We start from the raw sequence: 18,696 nt of genomic DNA on the forward strand, positions 1-18,696 counted from the left end.
GACTAAAACTAACTCAAAAGAATAAATTGGATATTTAGGTCAGGCTATAACTGTTACCATTAATAATTAAATGTCAAGTAATTTGGTCTATAGGCAGATGTTACGCATCATCTCTTTATAATAAGAGATGGTGCCTAATGCCTACCTCTAGGAGCATTTTGCCTATCAATGAAGATTCTGTTGAAAAAATAATACTAAATAAAAACAATAAATGCAAAAAACTACATTTAGCATTTGCATTTGGTATTATTTCACTTAACCACTTACTTTTGGACTTCCACTGTATATCTGATAATTAACAATCATATAATTATTTAATGCAGAAAATAAGATGTTCCATAGTGTGATTAATAATTATGCAAAAATCATTAGAAAATAATACTTTCCAGTCTATGGACAAAATTCTCATTTACAATTCTACATGCTATTCTATGAAGCTGGATGAATTAGACTTTTGTTTTTAGTCAATGTAAAAAGTACACTCAATGAAAAATTTTTTCCATCATGAAATATGCACTGTTTAATGTTTTGTAAAATGACTGCATGCAGAAAATTAACAATTGCTAAAGCTTTACATTTAATAATAAATGTTAAGCAAAGTCTGATGCTGAAACCAAAGAAAATAAATCTGATTTAAGTTCTGTCAAGCTTTATAGTGTCACATTTTTAAATTAAAAAACAAAAAAGGCCATTTTATTCTAGTTTTTTAAAAAACACTGTTCTTTTTAATAGTCTGTTATTTCTTTCATGTTAACAAAAATACAAAGTACAAATTGTAAAACACAAATACTAAGTTATTAAGTATGGATAAATTTGAAATACAGGTATTCCTCACCTTACGACCGAGTTCCGTTCCAACGACTACGTCGTTAAGTAAATTGGTTGATAAGCGAGGAGCTTGTGCCAGGAATATAGGATCATAAATCATAGAAAACAAACTTAATATGTAAAATAAACAGGCCCTGAATATGCAGGCATGGACTGCATGCAGATATGTGCCAACATAAAGGGAATGCTAAAAGACATTCCTAATTAAGCACTTTTAAATTAGAAAATGAAAAATGACAAAGAAAATAATAATAATAAATAAAAAAAAAGTTGTTGGCAACGTAAAATTGAGTTCTAATGGTCCAAGTGTCAATACCTGCATTATATATTTATATGGATTTATAGCACTGCACAATCAAGCATGAACAAAGTGGTCATGGTGTGAGTTTGTTAAGCAAGGGAATAAACTTGTAAGGAATAGTATATAACAATGTTTTCCAAACGTTCAATTATCCTAACCTGTCTTGTGTTATTCCAGATATATCTCAAGTTGTGACCTGCTGACCTTGACCGGTGGACCCAAGATATTGCGTTTCAGCATCAGAACATTTTTTAAAGTAGATGTCGCTAGTCATTATAATTTTTATATTTATTAATATATCCATGTTGTTTGTGCAAAATAAAAAAATAATTTTAGATGATACCAGACATGATTATTTTCTTTAAAAACATGCAATTTTCATTAGGCTTAACATTGACAAAAATTCCACATGGCATGACATGCAATGGAAAAAATTTCAACATGGGATAGTTAATGATAAAAAAAATTAAGAATTCACAGATATTTGCATTTTGTGCAAAAAAATATCTCATGTAGGGGCAAGATATCCTAGCAACAGCACTGAAAATAAATGCCAGATTTGTGCAATTGAAAGTGCAAATGAAAGGAATCACTCAAATCAAAATCACAGGTCTGATATTTTAAAAATTAGTTATAAAATTTGATTATTTTATTTGTTTAAGTTCAATTTTTATGCAAAGTTTTAGATTTACCTGCTTATTAGAAAAATATCATGAGTGAAAGAGTTTATATTTTTCCTTAGGTAATAAAGAAAATATTTGTTATTCTTCATCTATCTGATTTATAATTTTTTTTAAACCAAAATAAGTCATTATGAAAGTAAATAATCCTTGGTTAGTCTCTTCATTCTTGTCCAGCTCACTCTATAGTATCAGAACTTTTACCTTTATGCTGGAAATTTTTTATTTACAATAGTTACAGAACATTTTTTGGCCCAATTTATGAGCCATCATCAGGTATTCTATCTTTCCATTCTAGAATAATTCAAATTCTCCAAGTGCTTTCAAATCAAATTTTTGAAAATACCAAACTTCACAACTGAATCAGGTATCACAGGCAAACAAGTAGTTTGTTTTCTTTTAATTTTTCTAATTCCTTTTATAATGGAAAATATCTCCAAGCTGTTGGGAAAGTTTCCACATGTCTGTAGTTTAAACATAAGCTTAGAAATGAATGCATAAATATCTCGATTTTTTTTATTTATTGCCATTATGAGAGACTGAACCTCTTATGATTTTAGTCCTCATTTGACTGTACCTTGTACATTTACAATTGTTGCTAGTGCTGTGTTACCTTTCCTGACATTGTCTTGATGTTCTCTAATTCTAGTCCTTAAATTCCTCCTGGAATCTCAACTTATGCTTTTTTTTTAGGTCCAGGGGCCATATTCTGGTCACTATCTCTGGTCTCTCACGAGCCAGTAGCTGATTGGCTAATCATTTGGATTAGCCAATCAGCGACCAGCTTGTGAGAGACGATGACCAGAATACGGCCCCAGCTCTTCATTGACTAATGAAACCCTGTGTACTCCAGCTGTAAGTTTGTCTGGAAGTGGGTCCTTGTCATTTCTACATATACTACATGTTAGGGGCCCTTTTGTAGATCATTGTGGTATTCTTCCATTTGGCTGCTTCCTCATCTTTGGTTTTAAGTTTGTTGTGTAGTCTTATTAGCAGTGTGATCCATTTGCTTGAATAGCCCAACCTTTTTCTATCCTTTTAATCGTTTCTATTTCCAAGTCCTTGTCCATCCATCACACTTGTGCTGTATATGTGAAATCAGAAAATCATGTTGTACATGTGAAATCAACACACATCTTCTAAGTTCTAAAAGCCGAAGCTTTGTACTTGGCAGGGTGATTTGAATCTGTGGGGATGTATAGGGAGCTGAATGCTGTTTGATGAATGACTTGATGATTTGTCCCTTTCCTAGAGTTGTGAAATGTACCGTTTTGACTTTTATGCTCAAGATTTAATCTTAATTCTTCTTCATTTTCATTAAGCTTTTCCAAAAAGCTTGCAAATTAGAATAAATTAAAAGAAAATGCAAGTAGTTTGCCTTGACAATACATGATTCATGATTTCATTGTGAAGTTCAATATTTTCAAACATTTGATTTGAAAGCAAAGAATTTGGGTTATTCTAAAATGGAAAGCTAGAACACCTGACAAAGGTTTATAAATGGGACTGAAAAGTGTGTGACTATTATAAATAAAAATTTCCAGTGTAAAGATTAATAGCAAATGATCCTTTAAATAATAATTTAACAAAGCATTACATTCAATGAAAGATATTAAATTTAGTCTTGAGCAAATTTTTAGGGTCTATGACAATTTTTATTACTACTATAAAATAATCTATAAACCATGTCACCTGTTTAACCTGTCACACTCAAGAAAAGCAGCAAAAGAAAAATTTTTCAGTTAAAAAATTTTTTTAATAAATTATCCTGCAAGACTTTTGCTTATCATTGTATTTGTTTAAATTCAAAATAAAACCAACCTCTATATTTGGAGGTGTTTCACTTTCTAAATGCCCATTAAATGTGATATGACTCTCTTCTATTTCAAGAGATTTGTTCACAGTTGGTTTTGTCATCACTTTTGATGTGGTCAACAGTTCTTGAATATTTATCATGGATGCACTTTGTGGGGGTGATGAGCTGCAACTTGAAACAACACAACTAGGTTTATTGACAGGTGATGAGGGAGCAACGGCAGTGGCAGTTGGTATGACTGGTGAAGGACTGACAGTTTCAGATTCCTCCTCTTGAGTTTCTGGAAATGTGTCTTCATTTATATCATCTTGAATATTAACAAAATTTTCTACACTGAAAAATAAATTGAGTTTATTAATATAAAATATCAAACTTATCAATTGATAATTAAAAATAATTTGAATTTACAAATATACTTTGATTTATGTACTTTCAACAACAAAAAAAAAATTTACTATTTCATTAACTAATATAGGATATAGCTAGTGAAGTAGTAATTTTTCAGGCAAAAATGCATTATCTGAAATAATTAAGTCGATAAAGTTATGATTTTATTTAAGTAAAAATATTTATTATATTAATAATGATACATATTATAATGACTAGCATTATTATATAACTATATAAAAATAAGAGGAGAGAATATCATGTTCAATAATATATCAGAACAATTAACTAGAAAATATCTATTACTCACCAAGAGAGTGAATCTATGTTAACTTAATAATGTCAGTTCAGACTGACAAAAATTTAGCCAAAAAATATGTAAGCAAGGTAAAGTACAAATATTTTTTAAAAATATTTGTACTTTAAAGTACAAATATTTTTTAAAAATATTTGTACTTTACCTTGCTTACATATTTTTTTGATACCAGATCCAAAATGGTGACCATGTAGGAGAAAGTAGTGTGCGCGCTATGCATGACCAAAAATTGCCAATAACTGTGCAAAGACATTTACACTGAGTATAAACATGATCCTCCTGGTAAGTACGCCAAGTGCTTGTATCAACAATTCAAGAACATGGAAAAGAGGAAAAGTTCTAGCAGACCACCAGTTGGAAAGGAGATTGTTAAAGTAATGAATCTTCAGTTTACTGTGACTATTAACACATCTTGACATGCTGTGATGTTATGCCATAAACAACTAGAACATCAGAAAGTAAATGTTTACTTTTAACAAGATTGTGCTCCATCACACTGGGCATTGTCAGTGTAAACCTGTCTAGAATGACAACTTTCCTGACCATTAGATTGGCAACCATGATCACCAAACCTTACATCCCTGGATTTTTTTTTCCTGGGTATATATGAAAGGCTTTGTATGCATCCAAAGTGCAATACATTGGTGAACTTAAGTAACAAATTATGGAAGTAATCCAAATGGTTACTCAGGAAATTATGCAAAACACAGTGAGAAATGGAATGTTGGTTGGATATTGTTCACATCACAAACAGCATCCATATTGAAGCCTTCTTAAAATGTGTTTTTTTGATAAAACTGAGTTGCTGTATGATTTGACATATAATACAACTTTCTAAGTTATTTGGTTTATTTATAATTTGTTACACAGACATTATAACAGTTTAAACATTTTAATCTATTTAACATTTTCAACATTTTTGCAAACAATTTTAGATCATTAAAAACAAGACATTTGACATGTATGAATTATCACTGCTTAGCTGAAATGACAGCAATAGATATTCAAAATCCAGCACATTGGCTCCATTCTTATTGTGGGAAATACTATAAATAAAATGTATTAGGGAAGTGTTGAAGTGTATCACATGCTGCATATATACTGAAGTCTACTGCTAAGCAAGACCAAAGTCAAGGCATAATTATAGAAACAAATGTTTTGTTACTTTCCGTTTGTGCATGTATCTGTTTAAGAATTTCCCAATTTTATGACACCTGTTTACTATGATAGCCTTCCGTAGTGTAATGTATGTACTGTCAAAGCCATAATGTTTCAAGACTGCAGTACGTGGCATAATATCTGTTTTCTACAATATTTCTTTTTTAGAGCTATTAAATAATGGACTATTTCCAATCATTCTAAATATTACAGATCAACTCATGGTTTAAAGCAGAGCAAGACATTTCTTCCTAATCTGCTTTCTGGGCAAACTAAAGATTTATCATCTTTTAATAGAAATCATTTCCTTTTTTTGATTGGTTCTCTGTGTCTTTCATAAACATCTGTGCTGACTGAAACTTTTCTCTTAGCTTTTTGTCACTTTTGAAGATCTGCTGAGAAGACTCCACTGCATCTCCTTTGAGTGCACACAGATCTTTGCTCAGACAAGTTCATCAGAGTTTTTTAAAGCCCTAATGACATCGCTGAGCTGGCATGTAGGCATTCTCCAGGATAAACCAGCATGTTAGTTTTTACCTACAGAAATATCCGATTTTGTGGTCTCCCGAGATAGACCGGCAGGCCAGTCATTCCACAAAAATATGGTATTTATATTGTGAGCATTTGATACAGTCATGTCTGATGTAAATAGTTTTGTTTTTTTGTCAATGAATGTGATGTCTGTTCTGATGTATTGTTTTGTCTGTGATTTCGACTCACAGTATATTGTGCATGCTGTTTTCTATGACCATCTGAGGTTTGTATTTGTAGTATGATTCTTGGATATGTACAATTTTCCTTGTGTATATACTTTTGGTGTATTATATTTGGTTATGTCAATATAAGTAGTCAGTTTGTTTTAAAAGCTTGAACCCAATGTAATGTGTTGTATAGTTTTGTGCATGATAGACAACACTTGTAACAATCATCATAAGTGTCTTCTTTTAAGATGTGTGTTCTATGGCAGTGGTGCGCAAACTAGGGGTCGCCAGAAGTTTTTTGGGGGTCGCCAAATTTTTATGAAATGCATTATGCCTGCATGCTGCATACAATACAGTGTACATATAAAGAGTGAAGCGCCGTCACTCACTGTTTAATTGCAATTTCATGCCGTCCGCTCTTTCTTTGACCGTAATGCGTAATGTATGTAAAGTGTAAAGACGCAAGTTTTTACTCCGGTAGATGGCGCCCTCTTCGCGGTAATTCGCCAGTTTTACTAAAAAGCGCCTATTTGTCCGACGTATTGATGTTATACGTACTGTGTCGAACGGTGCGCACTGAGCATGCGCGCCGTACGAGATGGAGTGGTAATCAAGAGCTGTGGTAGTCATCTTGTAGACATGCGTACCAAGCCAAGGCCAACCAAGCCATAAAAGAAGAGATAAGATAAGTGAAGCATTAAGCATACCAAGCCAAACAAAGGAAAAAGCCACAATCCTCAAAGGCCAACCAAACGACCAAAAATTAACATTGAATGTTTTACTGCGCGTTTCCATGTCAAGTTGTAGCATGTAGCAGTTGGCCTGCAATTGTTTTAGTTTCACCTCGAGTTTTTTCGTGTGACGTTGTGTAATTATGATTTTGTATATTTTTATCGGGCTTTACTACTCTTTGTTATCAGGTATGTACTATCATTAGAGAAAGATCTCTGTTAATTTTATTGAATTTCTCGAAAAAAATGATAAAAAAAATATATTATTTGTTTTAGTTAAAAAAATTTAACCCCTATCTTCATAATGGATAAATGGGTAATACGCACACCAGGTACATCTTCAGCTAACAAACGAACAAATACTGATGAGGAGTCGCAAAATACTGAACTAAATGCCCAATCTAAAAAAATAAGAAAATACAATGAGGATTTTATTAAGTATGGTTTTACATTTTGTGTTGTTGGTGATGAAGAACGCCCGATATGTGTCATTTGCAACGAAAAATTAGCAAATGAGAGCATGAAACCAGGTAAATTAAAAAGGCACCTGGAAACTAAACATAAAGAACTTCAAAATAAACATGCCGATTTTTTTCAAAGACGAGCTGAAAATCTGAAAATTCAAAGTGCACATTTAAAGAAATTTACAACAATACCTCAGAAAGCATTACGAGCTTCTTTAGAAGTTTCTTATCTAATAGGAAAAACAATGAAACCCCATACAATTGGAGAATCCCTTATCCTTCCTGCAGCAACCAAGATGACATCAATTATGCATGGCGATAAATACGGAAATGAACTAAAAACAATACCATTATCAAGAGATACCGTGTCTCGGCGGATTTCCGAAATGTCACGAAATATCGAGTCAGAAGTCATAAAACGCATACAAAATTCATCTGTATTTGCTTTACAACTGGACGAGACTACCGATATTACTAAAATGTCACAACTAATTATTTACGTTAGGTTTATTTTTAATGAAGATATAACAGAAACGTTTTTATGTTGCAAAAGTTTGGAAGGAAAAACAACTGGAGAAAAAATATTCGAAGTAATAAATGAATATTTTGAAGCAAAGTCCCTTACCTGGGCAAACTGTGTTGCGGTTTGTACTGATGGTGCTGCAGCATTAACAGGTTCGAATAAAGGGCTCAGAGGCTTAATTCAGAAAGTGGCGCCTCATATGGTATTTAGTCACTGTATGATTCATCGGCAAGCTCTTGTTGCAAAAGATATGGATGAAGAGTTGCACAACATATTACAAGACGCTGTTAGTTCAATTAACTACATTAAATGCAACAGCCTCAACAGCCGTCTCTTTTCAATACTTTGCAATGAGATGGGCTCAACGTATGAGAGTTACTGTTACACACCGAAGTCAGATGGCTTTCACGTGGGAAAATACTACGACGGATATTTGATTTGAGAAATGAAGTGTACATGTTTTTAATCGAAAAGAAACATAGATTGGCAAGTTATTATATCAATGAAGTTTGGCTAGGGAAGCTGAGCTATTTAGTTGATATTTTTGAAAAACTTAACGACTTAAATTTGAGCTTGCAGGGTGAGAATTTAACTATCATAACTTCAGCCAGTAAAATTCAAGCTTTTAAGAATAAGCTTAGTCTCTGGCAAACTGAACTGAATAAAAACAACACCGACATGTTCCCTTGCTTTAACGATTTTATCAAGGAAAATAATATAGATATATTTACATTTAAAAACATCATTTCCAATCACAGTGAAAAGTTAAAGGAAACTTTTTCGAGAAGATTCAAGGATTTTCCTGAAAACGATCTTGGTTGGATTCGTGATCCATTTTCCTACGACATATGCAGTTCAACTCTTCAAATTAGTGAGAAAGAGCAATTGATAGATTTAATTAGTGATTATACTCTTCGAAATCAATTTAAGACTCAGCCTTGCCAAAAATTTTGGCTATCCGTGGAAAAGCAATATCCCGTTTTATGCAAGAATGCCATCAGGGTTTTAATACAATTTGCATCAACGTATTTATGTGAAACTGGATTTAGCAAACTAGTTTCAATAAAAACTAAATACCGCTCGCGTTTAAACCCTGAAGATGATATGCGAATTGCAATTAGCAACATACATCCAAACATCGATGAGATAATTAGAAACTTGCAGCCACATACATCTCATTAAAGGGCAATTTACTGATGTTTATGTTATACAAAAAGTATTTTCTTAAAATTATAAATAAAATTAATATGAGCCAGATATGATGATGTTTTTATTCGATGAAACGAAAGAAATGCGCGAAATATACATCGTATTTGTGAACATTTATCTCTAGGGGTCGCCAAAAATTTTCTTTCTACAAAAGGGGTCGCAGTCGAAAAACGTTTGCGCACCACTGTTCTATGGTATCTTGTACTAAGAAATGCTTATAAGACGATGTAATAAGAAATATAGAATTAACGTTATGCTAGACACGTCAAACGTGTGAATATATTTAAGTTTGTTATGGTATCTTGTATTTATCACTTAGTCTTGTATGCAAATGAGAATCTCTTTCTCCCCATTGACAGCAGTCAGTTTTATGAAGTGTATCAATATGATCCTGGCTGAGTTAGGGTGCTTACCATGAAACTTTCAAGACCAAACTGACTAATGATATCTGTGCATTTTATGTACTGCTAGATCCGGTCAGGGTTGTATTTTTTGTCTACAAGAGTTACCATTTTGTGTAGTTACCAACAATGTTTCTTGTTTCTGTAATAAAACTGTCTGTATTTGTTCAGTGTAGATTATATTTGTAAGGGCTTGTCCTCCTCTTTACAAGGAATAATCGGTCTTTCTATAGAGTTCTTAGCCAGTACTGGCAGAACATATGTGATGATTACTTTAAATACTCTGTATTCAGTCATATTTTTAATATTGAGTTTAATCTACTGTTGTAATCTCTTGTTAGTTTGTTTTATTTGTGCATGTGTCAATGTATACAAATTGATCTTGACTTTAATACTTTGGCCTTGAAATTTAAATATTTCTAACTTAAATTCAATGATGTCCCCATCTCTTCTGCAAAGCTATACTTCAAAATTCGTTCATCAATGTAAAATATTTTGCATTTGTCTACTCAAATGACAGACCATGGCCAAAATCCAAACCACAGCATAGTTTTCTTTAATAGACAATTCCAAGACAATTATGTCAACAGAATCAGTATTAATTGCACCAGATTATATATTATTATAGTCCATGAAATCAAAATTGGAAATATTTTCATTTGCAGTGTTAAACTATTCTGAATTAACACTAACACTATTTTGATCACATTCCTGAGTATTTTAGTAGTTTTAATGTTGATTGGAATAGTTTTAATTTATTAACTACACTAATCAACATGGAATTTGATGTTCACATCTTCCTACATGTAAGCACACTCAGAGTTTAAAGCACTGGAAATGCAACATTCCTTGAAAGAGCACTGCACAGCTTTATGAAATTTTCATCCAACACTTATGAAATTACTGTAATAGACTAATGAGAATATGCTAAGTACAGTAGAGAACCGAAAATCGGAATCAATTGGGGACTAAGGTTGTTCAGATTAGCGATTTGTTCCGATTACCGATTATGTACGAATAAATATATTAACCTGTCCGATGTTCAAATTTTTCTCCGTTGTGTGTCGCTTCGTGTTGAATTTTCGTCGATTTTAAGCCTAACAAAAAATTTTATAATAATCATCGAGGCTATCGTATCATTAAAAATTATTTCTGCATTTTGTACAAACAAAATAAATATATTGAAAAATATAAAAACATGAAAATTATACTTTAGAAGTAAATTTAGTATCAAAAACGTTCGATTCGGCACGACACAGTCAGACTGAAAATCGTTCCAATTACCGGCGATTCCGATTACCGGGGTTCCGATTAACGAGTCTCTACTGTATAACCTGTTAAATATTTTTTACTAATAATATTGGTTTAATAAAATCGTTAAAACAACATAATGTAATTAGTGACAAAAATAAGCAGCAGTCATTAGAAATCACTAAATATGATATCAAAACTAAGATTCCTATTTCAGAGATACTAAAAGCTGAAAAGTGTATTTTACATTTGAGTTGATATGGTAACTAAATCTATCTATTCTATATTTTCACACCATTCTATAAATTTACATAAAAAGTAATGAAATCCTTTAAGTTTAAAGCAAAAATGACGAACTACAAAATAATTATTAATATAACATATACATAATGTAATTCAACATATACTACAGTATACTTGTAATCCATCACATTTTATTGTAATTATTCTCTTAAAATGAAAAAGAAGAAACATACACTTCAGGGGAAGAAGGTGGAGTTAGAACTACCGGAGGAAGATCTCCATTTGTTAAGGTTGAACTATCTTTCATGGTGACATTGGAATTACTCAAAGCAGATTCAGATGTTTGAGTTTTGCTATCTTTCATAGATGGCTTAACTGTACCTTTGACGACATCTGATAAACGACTTTCAAATATATCAGCATCATAACCTTCAGCTTCCTGAAAATAATTAGTATAGATTAATAATATGTTTCAAACATTAATTTCAATTAGCGTATATCTCAGCAGATAAGACGACCTTCAGATAAGACAAGGTATAAATTTTCATTGACGTTTTATAGTTTTATCATATGTCTGTCCTATACGATGACCTCCAAACTATCAATGGCCTATGAATTTAGTTTAATTCGGTGATCATCTTTTGAATAATAATACCGTATAGCGTATACGAAACTTTGTCCCATTTGCAATTTTTCGAACAAACAAATTTTATTTCCTTGCATCTGGCAGCACTGCCTTGTGATTGTTGCAAACATTCGCACTGACTTGGCATTCAGGTAACGACCTTGACTATTCACAAAAACATTATGGGCTATTCTATTTTGTGCACATACCCTACTCTATACTAGTAAATAATTATGGTTTGTCCATTTTTTTATAATGGTTTTAATTTATATAAATTTCAATCTAATTTTTCTTGTATCTGTCCTATATGATGACCCCAGATTTTGGGGGCCTTTTTTTTTTATGATTCAACTATTGTCTTATCAGCCGAGATATACGGTATATATTATATTGATAGTATGTAGCAATGTAGCAAAAATTTGTGGAGATACTGGAAGGAAAAAATTTAATAACTTACTTATTTTAAAAATTATAACAGTAACCAAAGTGTACTGCAAATGTGCTTTCAAAATGCAACTAAATAAATAGCTGCTAAATGATTCAAAAATTAAATATTAAAATAGTAATTTATTATGTCTACAACACTAATCACTGACTTTAAAATGATGTTACTCTAATTCAACCTAATACACCTGTTTCTTTTGCACTCAGTGATATAGTGTATCTTGAAAAAGATTTTCTTCCACACAAACAAACCTGATTTTCAAGTAATGCCAAATAATCTGCTGTATTATTAGGCTATGATAAAGCAAATTTAATAGTTAGATATAAAATATTTATTGTTTATGTATGTATATAAACACCATGTTGAGGTAAAGGTGACAGGTGGCTGAAAGCCATGGATGCTAAAGCTGTCCTAAGTTAGTAGCATGAGAACTGGTATGGTTATATCTAAATTAATAGCTTGGAAGTGAATACAGAACTAAGGTCCAAATAGCATAACACAGTGAATCTGCACAGTGTGCAAGAGTTGCAGGTTTTATTCTCACTCCAGGAAGATTCTTTTCTTCCAGAAATTGAATCAAAAATTATTATATTAATGATGAGATGGTGAACTAGCCCCTACTTCTAGTAAAATTACTTTGTATCTAATTATTACATTAGTCTTATTATAGTCCAATAATACAGCAGACTATTTGGTATTCTCCAATAGGTGATATTCCAAAGCTATTTGTATTAGTGCACCCGAAAAAATTGTTGATGATAAAAAGTTTAATGTAACAGTTTAAACCTCTTGAACTTTTTATAAATAAATATAAAAGGTTTTTTAGCATTTTATATCGCTCAAAATTTTTTAAAACAATGTGGGAAAAATGTACACCACACACCCACAATGATTACATTAATAAACAATGTAAAAATTTTAATTTAGCCTAATTTCTTTTCGATTGTATAATAATAATACTTATTAGCTATGTCAGTCAACACTGATCCAAAAATCATACTGAAACTATCATGCTACTTGCCACAGCTATTACAATTCCAGGTTATCACCGTTCTTTGGGAAACAATGGCATTTTGTATACTATGCTCATTACTTGTGATGACACTGCATTTTTTCCACATCTCATTCAATTTGAAGTCAAGCTCATATTTAGATCGAGGCACCACATACCAGAGAGTACTTCAATATCAAAAGCATTTCATATTTTTTCTGATAAAAATATCATTGGCCTAGACTTAAAAAATTTGGAGAACACACTAAAATTATTAACAAAAAAAAAATTAAAAAGAGTCCATGTCTAAATTGAAAAACATTTTTAAAAAAAATACACAGAAGAATGTGTAATTCATCTAAAGGATAGATTTGAATGGGAGAAGTCAGGACTTAAAACTATTTGTTCAACTTTAAAAATAATACCAATGAGTACTTTTTGAAATATTTTCTCTAATGTATCATATATATCCCTGGCCTGTTAAAATATTATATGTTTCGTCAAATATTGAAACAACAGCATTAGTTTTAAAAAACCAATACTGTTGTTTTGATGTAACTGAAATCAAATCACTAAATTTCCTTTAAATAATTTTATTGAAAAGTTTGTTTTTAAAAATGAAGCATGATTCTCCTGACAGACTTCATAATGCATTTTACCTTAATTTCAGTACAGAGCAATTTAAATTTTGTTATATGTTGAAAATGTCACAAAATTTTTTGAGATTTGTGTTGCTAATGTTGAATTTATTTTTACAGGAAAAAATAACAAAAATGTTAAAATTTAAACTAAGAGAGCATTGTGTTTTTCTTCAGTTATGAGTTCTTAAGTGTGCAAACGTTCAATATACTGATCAAATTTATTGACAAAGTAGAATATGACAATAAATCTGATCATTATTCTCAAGTTTATACACTATGATTTATACAAACATAACTTCAAATTTATATACAATCTGTTAAGAAGTTAACAGACCACTATATTTTGTTAGTTTTCTCAAAACAATGTTTAATGGTCATTAATTATTACGAACAAAATAAATACAATAAATAACCACATCTTGAACAATTAGTTCAACAATATTAACATATTTTAGTTATAAGTTTCACAAAAGTTAAATTTACACTGTTAATAAATTATAAGATCACCATGAGAAAATAATCCCTTCCATTAGGAAAAATGTATCATCTAACTTCTATCATTTAATTTAGAAAATTTTGAATTAACAGTAATACTCACAAGTGACCCTGGAAGTGGAGGAAAAGATGAAGCCTCAAGATCAAATTTAGGGCATTCTTGTTTGGCACTGGGAGATTTGTTGCCATAGTCTAATCCATTTCCATTTGCATCACCCTAAAAATATTTACATTACATTTCATTTAATATGAAACGTAAACATTATTAATTTATTTAAGAACAAAATATATTTTATTTCTGTACAATTTAATGCATAAATTTAACTTTAAAAAATGATTGGGAATAAATTATATTGATGCACCATCATCAATCAGTTCTTATAAACTTATTTTTAAAAAAGTGTTTATTTATTCATTCAAATTTAAAGCAACCCTAATGTGGAAAAACTACCTAGTTACATCACATTCCTGTTTGTAAATATCACACAACTTTAACAAAAATATAGTTGTGGAAGTTAAGATTCAATAATAGTTGATTAGATTTAATCACAATATGCAGTTTAGCTGTGTTTGTATGTCAGAATATTTTGACAATTTAACAGAAAATTCCAGTAATTAAAGTTAAAAACCTTTTTTTTACAACCTTTAAAAGTAACTTCAGTCAAACAAGCAATTTAACTCTTGCACACATTATATACAAGATGTGTAGAAAGTAATTAGGTATTAAGAAATTAGCACAAAGATGATGAAAATTATTTGATGAACCACACTAAATGAAAATATGGATGCCTAAATTGAATTTTAAGGTAAGCCACCCACCAACAAAACATTTTCCTCAGATCATGATGTTATTATAACCACTTCTCTGAATCTGCAACCAAATCCACAATCATTTCAGCTTAAAATGAAAATTCTGGGTTGTTTCTGGACAGATTGTGGCATGACATCCCTTACACTGTATGCCACTATCTCTGCACAGCAGTAACCGACTTTCACATCTCATAGAATGCAGCAATCTGCACTCACTCCTAGACAGACAAGTGGACAGCCATCTTTTTTGCCACTGTGTGTGAGGCCTCTGTCACAGCCCACAAACTTTATTATGATCATTATTACTGCAAAATTTATAGCAATTTTATTATAATAATGCCTACTTGTTTTCTATCCACTCTAGAACAACATTCATTCCATTCAAACTATCTTCTGCATCTTTCCATTCACTCTTGCTGTTTATTCTTTTTACCATCCATTTCCAGGCAGTTGACAAAGTATCTATATCAAATATTAATAACTTTCTTCTTATATTCTTAATTTTTCAATGGCCAAAAGTTATCTCTTATCCATCACTAAAATCACTTTTGTCCTATCAAACTCCACCTTCATCTCCCCATCATATATTTCACTGTTAAGAGTCATGTTTGCCATCTCCCATGTATCTTCCTCATTCTCCTTTACCTATATTGCTTGGGCTGACACTGTAAATAGCAGTATACTTCTTGGGTGTTATAATTAAATGAGGCATGCAGTACTTGATGTCCATTTACTGTAACAACATTCACAAATCTATTTGTATACCAAGCATGCACTATGATCCGAGGAGGAAGTACAATATAGCAGCATTTAGGACCCTACTGCAGATTGGTGGTAGCAAGATCAAAGAGCAACATCAGAGGGAAAAAACAATATAAGAAATGAGATAAACTTAATTTGTATGCTAGTGGAGTTTTATGGTTTGAGAAGAGGTATAGAAAATACCTCTTCTCAAACCATAAAACTCCACTAGCATACAAATTAAGTTTATGAGAAATTTGCTCCCTGGAAAATAATAGAGAAAAGCATGGAACAGATCAGAGCAGGAATTACAGTATACCATTAGTAGACTAAAGGCTCATGAAAAATTTTACATTAAGACAACAAAAAATGTATCAAAACAGATAAAGAACATTGGGAAGATGTACAGGAGTGGAGAACACAACTCTGTTTAGTTTATTGCTGTTTTATAACACAAGGGCCTCATGGTCCATGCTGTACCAACCATATGGTGAATGTAAAAATAAAAAGAAAGTGATGCTAGTAAAAGGAGCAGTTAATATAAAATATAGTAATGGTAAAAGAATAAGAAAAAACTGCATAAAGCTAATCAACAAAAACAATAAAAGTAGACACAAAGCATAAAATGAATGACCCAAGACAGGTAAAATAGATTAAAGAAATAAAACAAAATAGTTTATAGAGAACAGTTTATAAGATCAAATTTCTCTTAAAACATTAATTCTGATGAAAGCACAAAAAGGCATATAGTTAAAATCTTTGCCATTAAGGATTAAAAGTTTAAGATTGGACTAATTAAAATATGCCTGATAGTTAACAAGTAGTAGCATAAAGGGCATTCAGATGGATGAGACAACTGTTCTATCAAAAATTGTGCCTGGATGGCTTCCTATTGTTTATTCATGCAAATACTCAATTCCCACAATTCTCTAACTGGCTTTATCTCATGCAGTTTATTAGTAGTCTTATTACTCCAAGAACATTGCCATAATTCACATAGTTTCACCTTAATAATGGATTTTAAATCAGTATGGAATATTGCTGGAGGGAACTGGCTGAGTAGGGCGACAGAATTTGCTGCTATGTCAACCAATTCATTTCACCTTATAGCCGTATCTCTCAGAACCTAACGAAATCTGACTTGGTAGTCTCCATGAAAAAAAAGTTGGTATAATAGCTGCTAAATCTTCTGTATGAGACAGTGCCAAAAAAATTGCAGAGTTAAAAGCGTGCATCATACCAAGCAAGTCTGAAAATATTATAATGCAATGACATCCTTCCTTTATAATATATTTCAGTGTTTAAGTAGATGGTATGCAGTTCAACAGATTATACCAAGATAGCTGATGTGACTTAGCAACAAAGCACATAATAGGGAGTTGTGGATGACTGAAAAATTTAACAAAATTCAAAGAAGAAAGTTATTAATACTGAAGATGTGGATGCTTTGTTGACTTCCTAAAAATGAATGGTAAAAAAAGAATACAAAAACATTAAATTTAAACAGTAGCAGATGTGTTCCAAATAAGATATTTTCAGATAGTCTGAAAAGATTGTTTTTGGATGATAAGAACTCTGAAGATAGACTAGGAAAAATAAAATAAATACAAGCTTAGTCACTATGATAATATTTTGTTTTTTGATGGACTCCAGCTCAAGCAGAAAGGTAATGAAAAATTACACACAAAACATTTTTTTCAGAAAAGATGCCCTCCTGTACTAGATGTGTTATAATGGCCTTGAATTGCACTGATTCACTTAGTGCTCCTTCTCAGGAACACATTCTGGAATAACTAGTTTATGAAATTGTTGTACTGAAATAATTAAAGATTTAATGACAATTTATCATTGAAAGAAACTAGCCCAAATGATTTAAAACTATATGATTAATTTAAACATTGAAATGACAATACTAAAGTCATAAAGGAAGAGAAATCATCTTGAAACCAGTTATATAAAATTTGACTTATTCAATAAAATACTTTAAATACAATGAAAAAAACTTACAGATTTGTTAACTTCTTCTTTCTTTTTTCTTCTGTTCCTATTCCTGCAAGATTTTTATCATCATTAATTTAATATATGTTTTATGAAACAAAATCTGAAATATCTATAGTAGATCTAACAGATCTACTGTAGATATTTCAGACACATGAAAAAAGCATCTTAAAAAATATTGACAAGTTTCCTCAAAAATATTTAATTTTAAGTAGAAATGCATCAATTTTAAAATCATATTAGTGAAATCTGATAATTTGTGCGCTGATAGCGAATAATTGGTCAATTAATGCCACTGATGCTAATGAAAAGGTTATTATTCTTTTTATTTGTTAATGTAATTTAAAACTGATTAATTTTGTATGAATTTCTGAATTAAATAACAAATTAATCTGACTTTATTTAATTCAGGTAATAGCAGATCAAGGGAATGATTTCATATTTTGGAATAAATCTGACTGGTTAAAATGATAATTATTTATTTCAGTATATCTATATCATTAGTGTAAACTGAAATTCAATCCAAATTAATGAATACTTCCTCTCTATATTAATTGACTTTCTTTCCATTTCACATTTTTAACAGTCATCATCAATAAAATTAATATCCTTTTCTTTCCTACTTTATATTTTATGCCATTTCCACTAACTAGCAATATCTTGATTTGGCAAATAATTCCAGCATTATATTATAAGGTAGACTTCAGAAAAAATTTTCTAACCCAACTCCAATTCTCTGAATTTCTTCAAAGCCTTTCACAGAGATTTTTCTTAAAGAACATTGATGTTCATTTCTTAATTGCTTTCATGCTGTAAATTTATTATATTAGATTATCCAAAAACTGTCAGATTGTACTTAAGGACAAGGTTTATGTTGTTCATTTTAGCCAGTTCCTTGTATATTTGTTAATGCAAAAGAGACCAGCTAAAATAAATAACAA

At 31.0% G+C, this 18,696-nt stretch overlaps 1 protein-coding gene across 4 annotated transcripts in view; it reads right to left on the reverse strand.

Moving 5' to 3' along the window:
• The window catches only part of Larp4B (La-related protein 4B), a 193,235-nt gene that overhangs the window by 7,156 nt on the left and 167,383 nt on the right, over nt 1-18,696 (reverse strand). For all 4 annotated transcript variants that reach the window (XM_067276669.1, XM_067276666.1, XM_067276661.1 and 1 more), the window contains 4 exons: nt 17,765-17,807; nt 14,310-14,423; nt 11,243-11,448; nt 3,631-3,958 (listed from right to left, as the gene is read on the reverse strand). In XM_067276669.1, coding sequence (XP_067132770.1) covers nt 3,631-3,958; nt 11,243-11,448; nt 14,310-14,423; nt 17,765-17,807 — 691 coding nt within the window. The remainder of the gene's footprint in view (nt 1-3,630; nt 3,959-11,242; nt 11,449-14,309; nt 14,424-17,764; nt 17,808-18,696) is intronic.

Source organism: Centruroides vittatus, unplaced genomic scaffold, assembly GCF_030686945.1.
Source record: "Centruroides vittatus isolate TY-2023 unplaced genomic scaffold, ASM3068694v2 contig_1159, whole genome shotgun sequence".
In the NCBI taxonomy this organism is placed as follows: Eukaryota; Metazoa; Arthropoda; class Arachnida; order Scorpiones; family Buthidae; genus Centruroides; species Centruroides vittatus.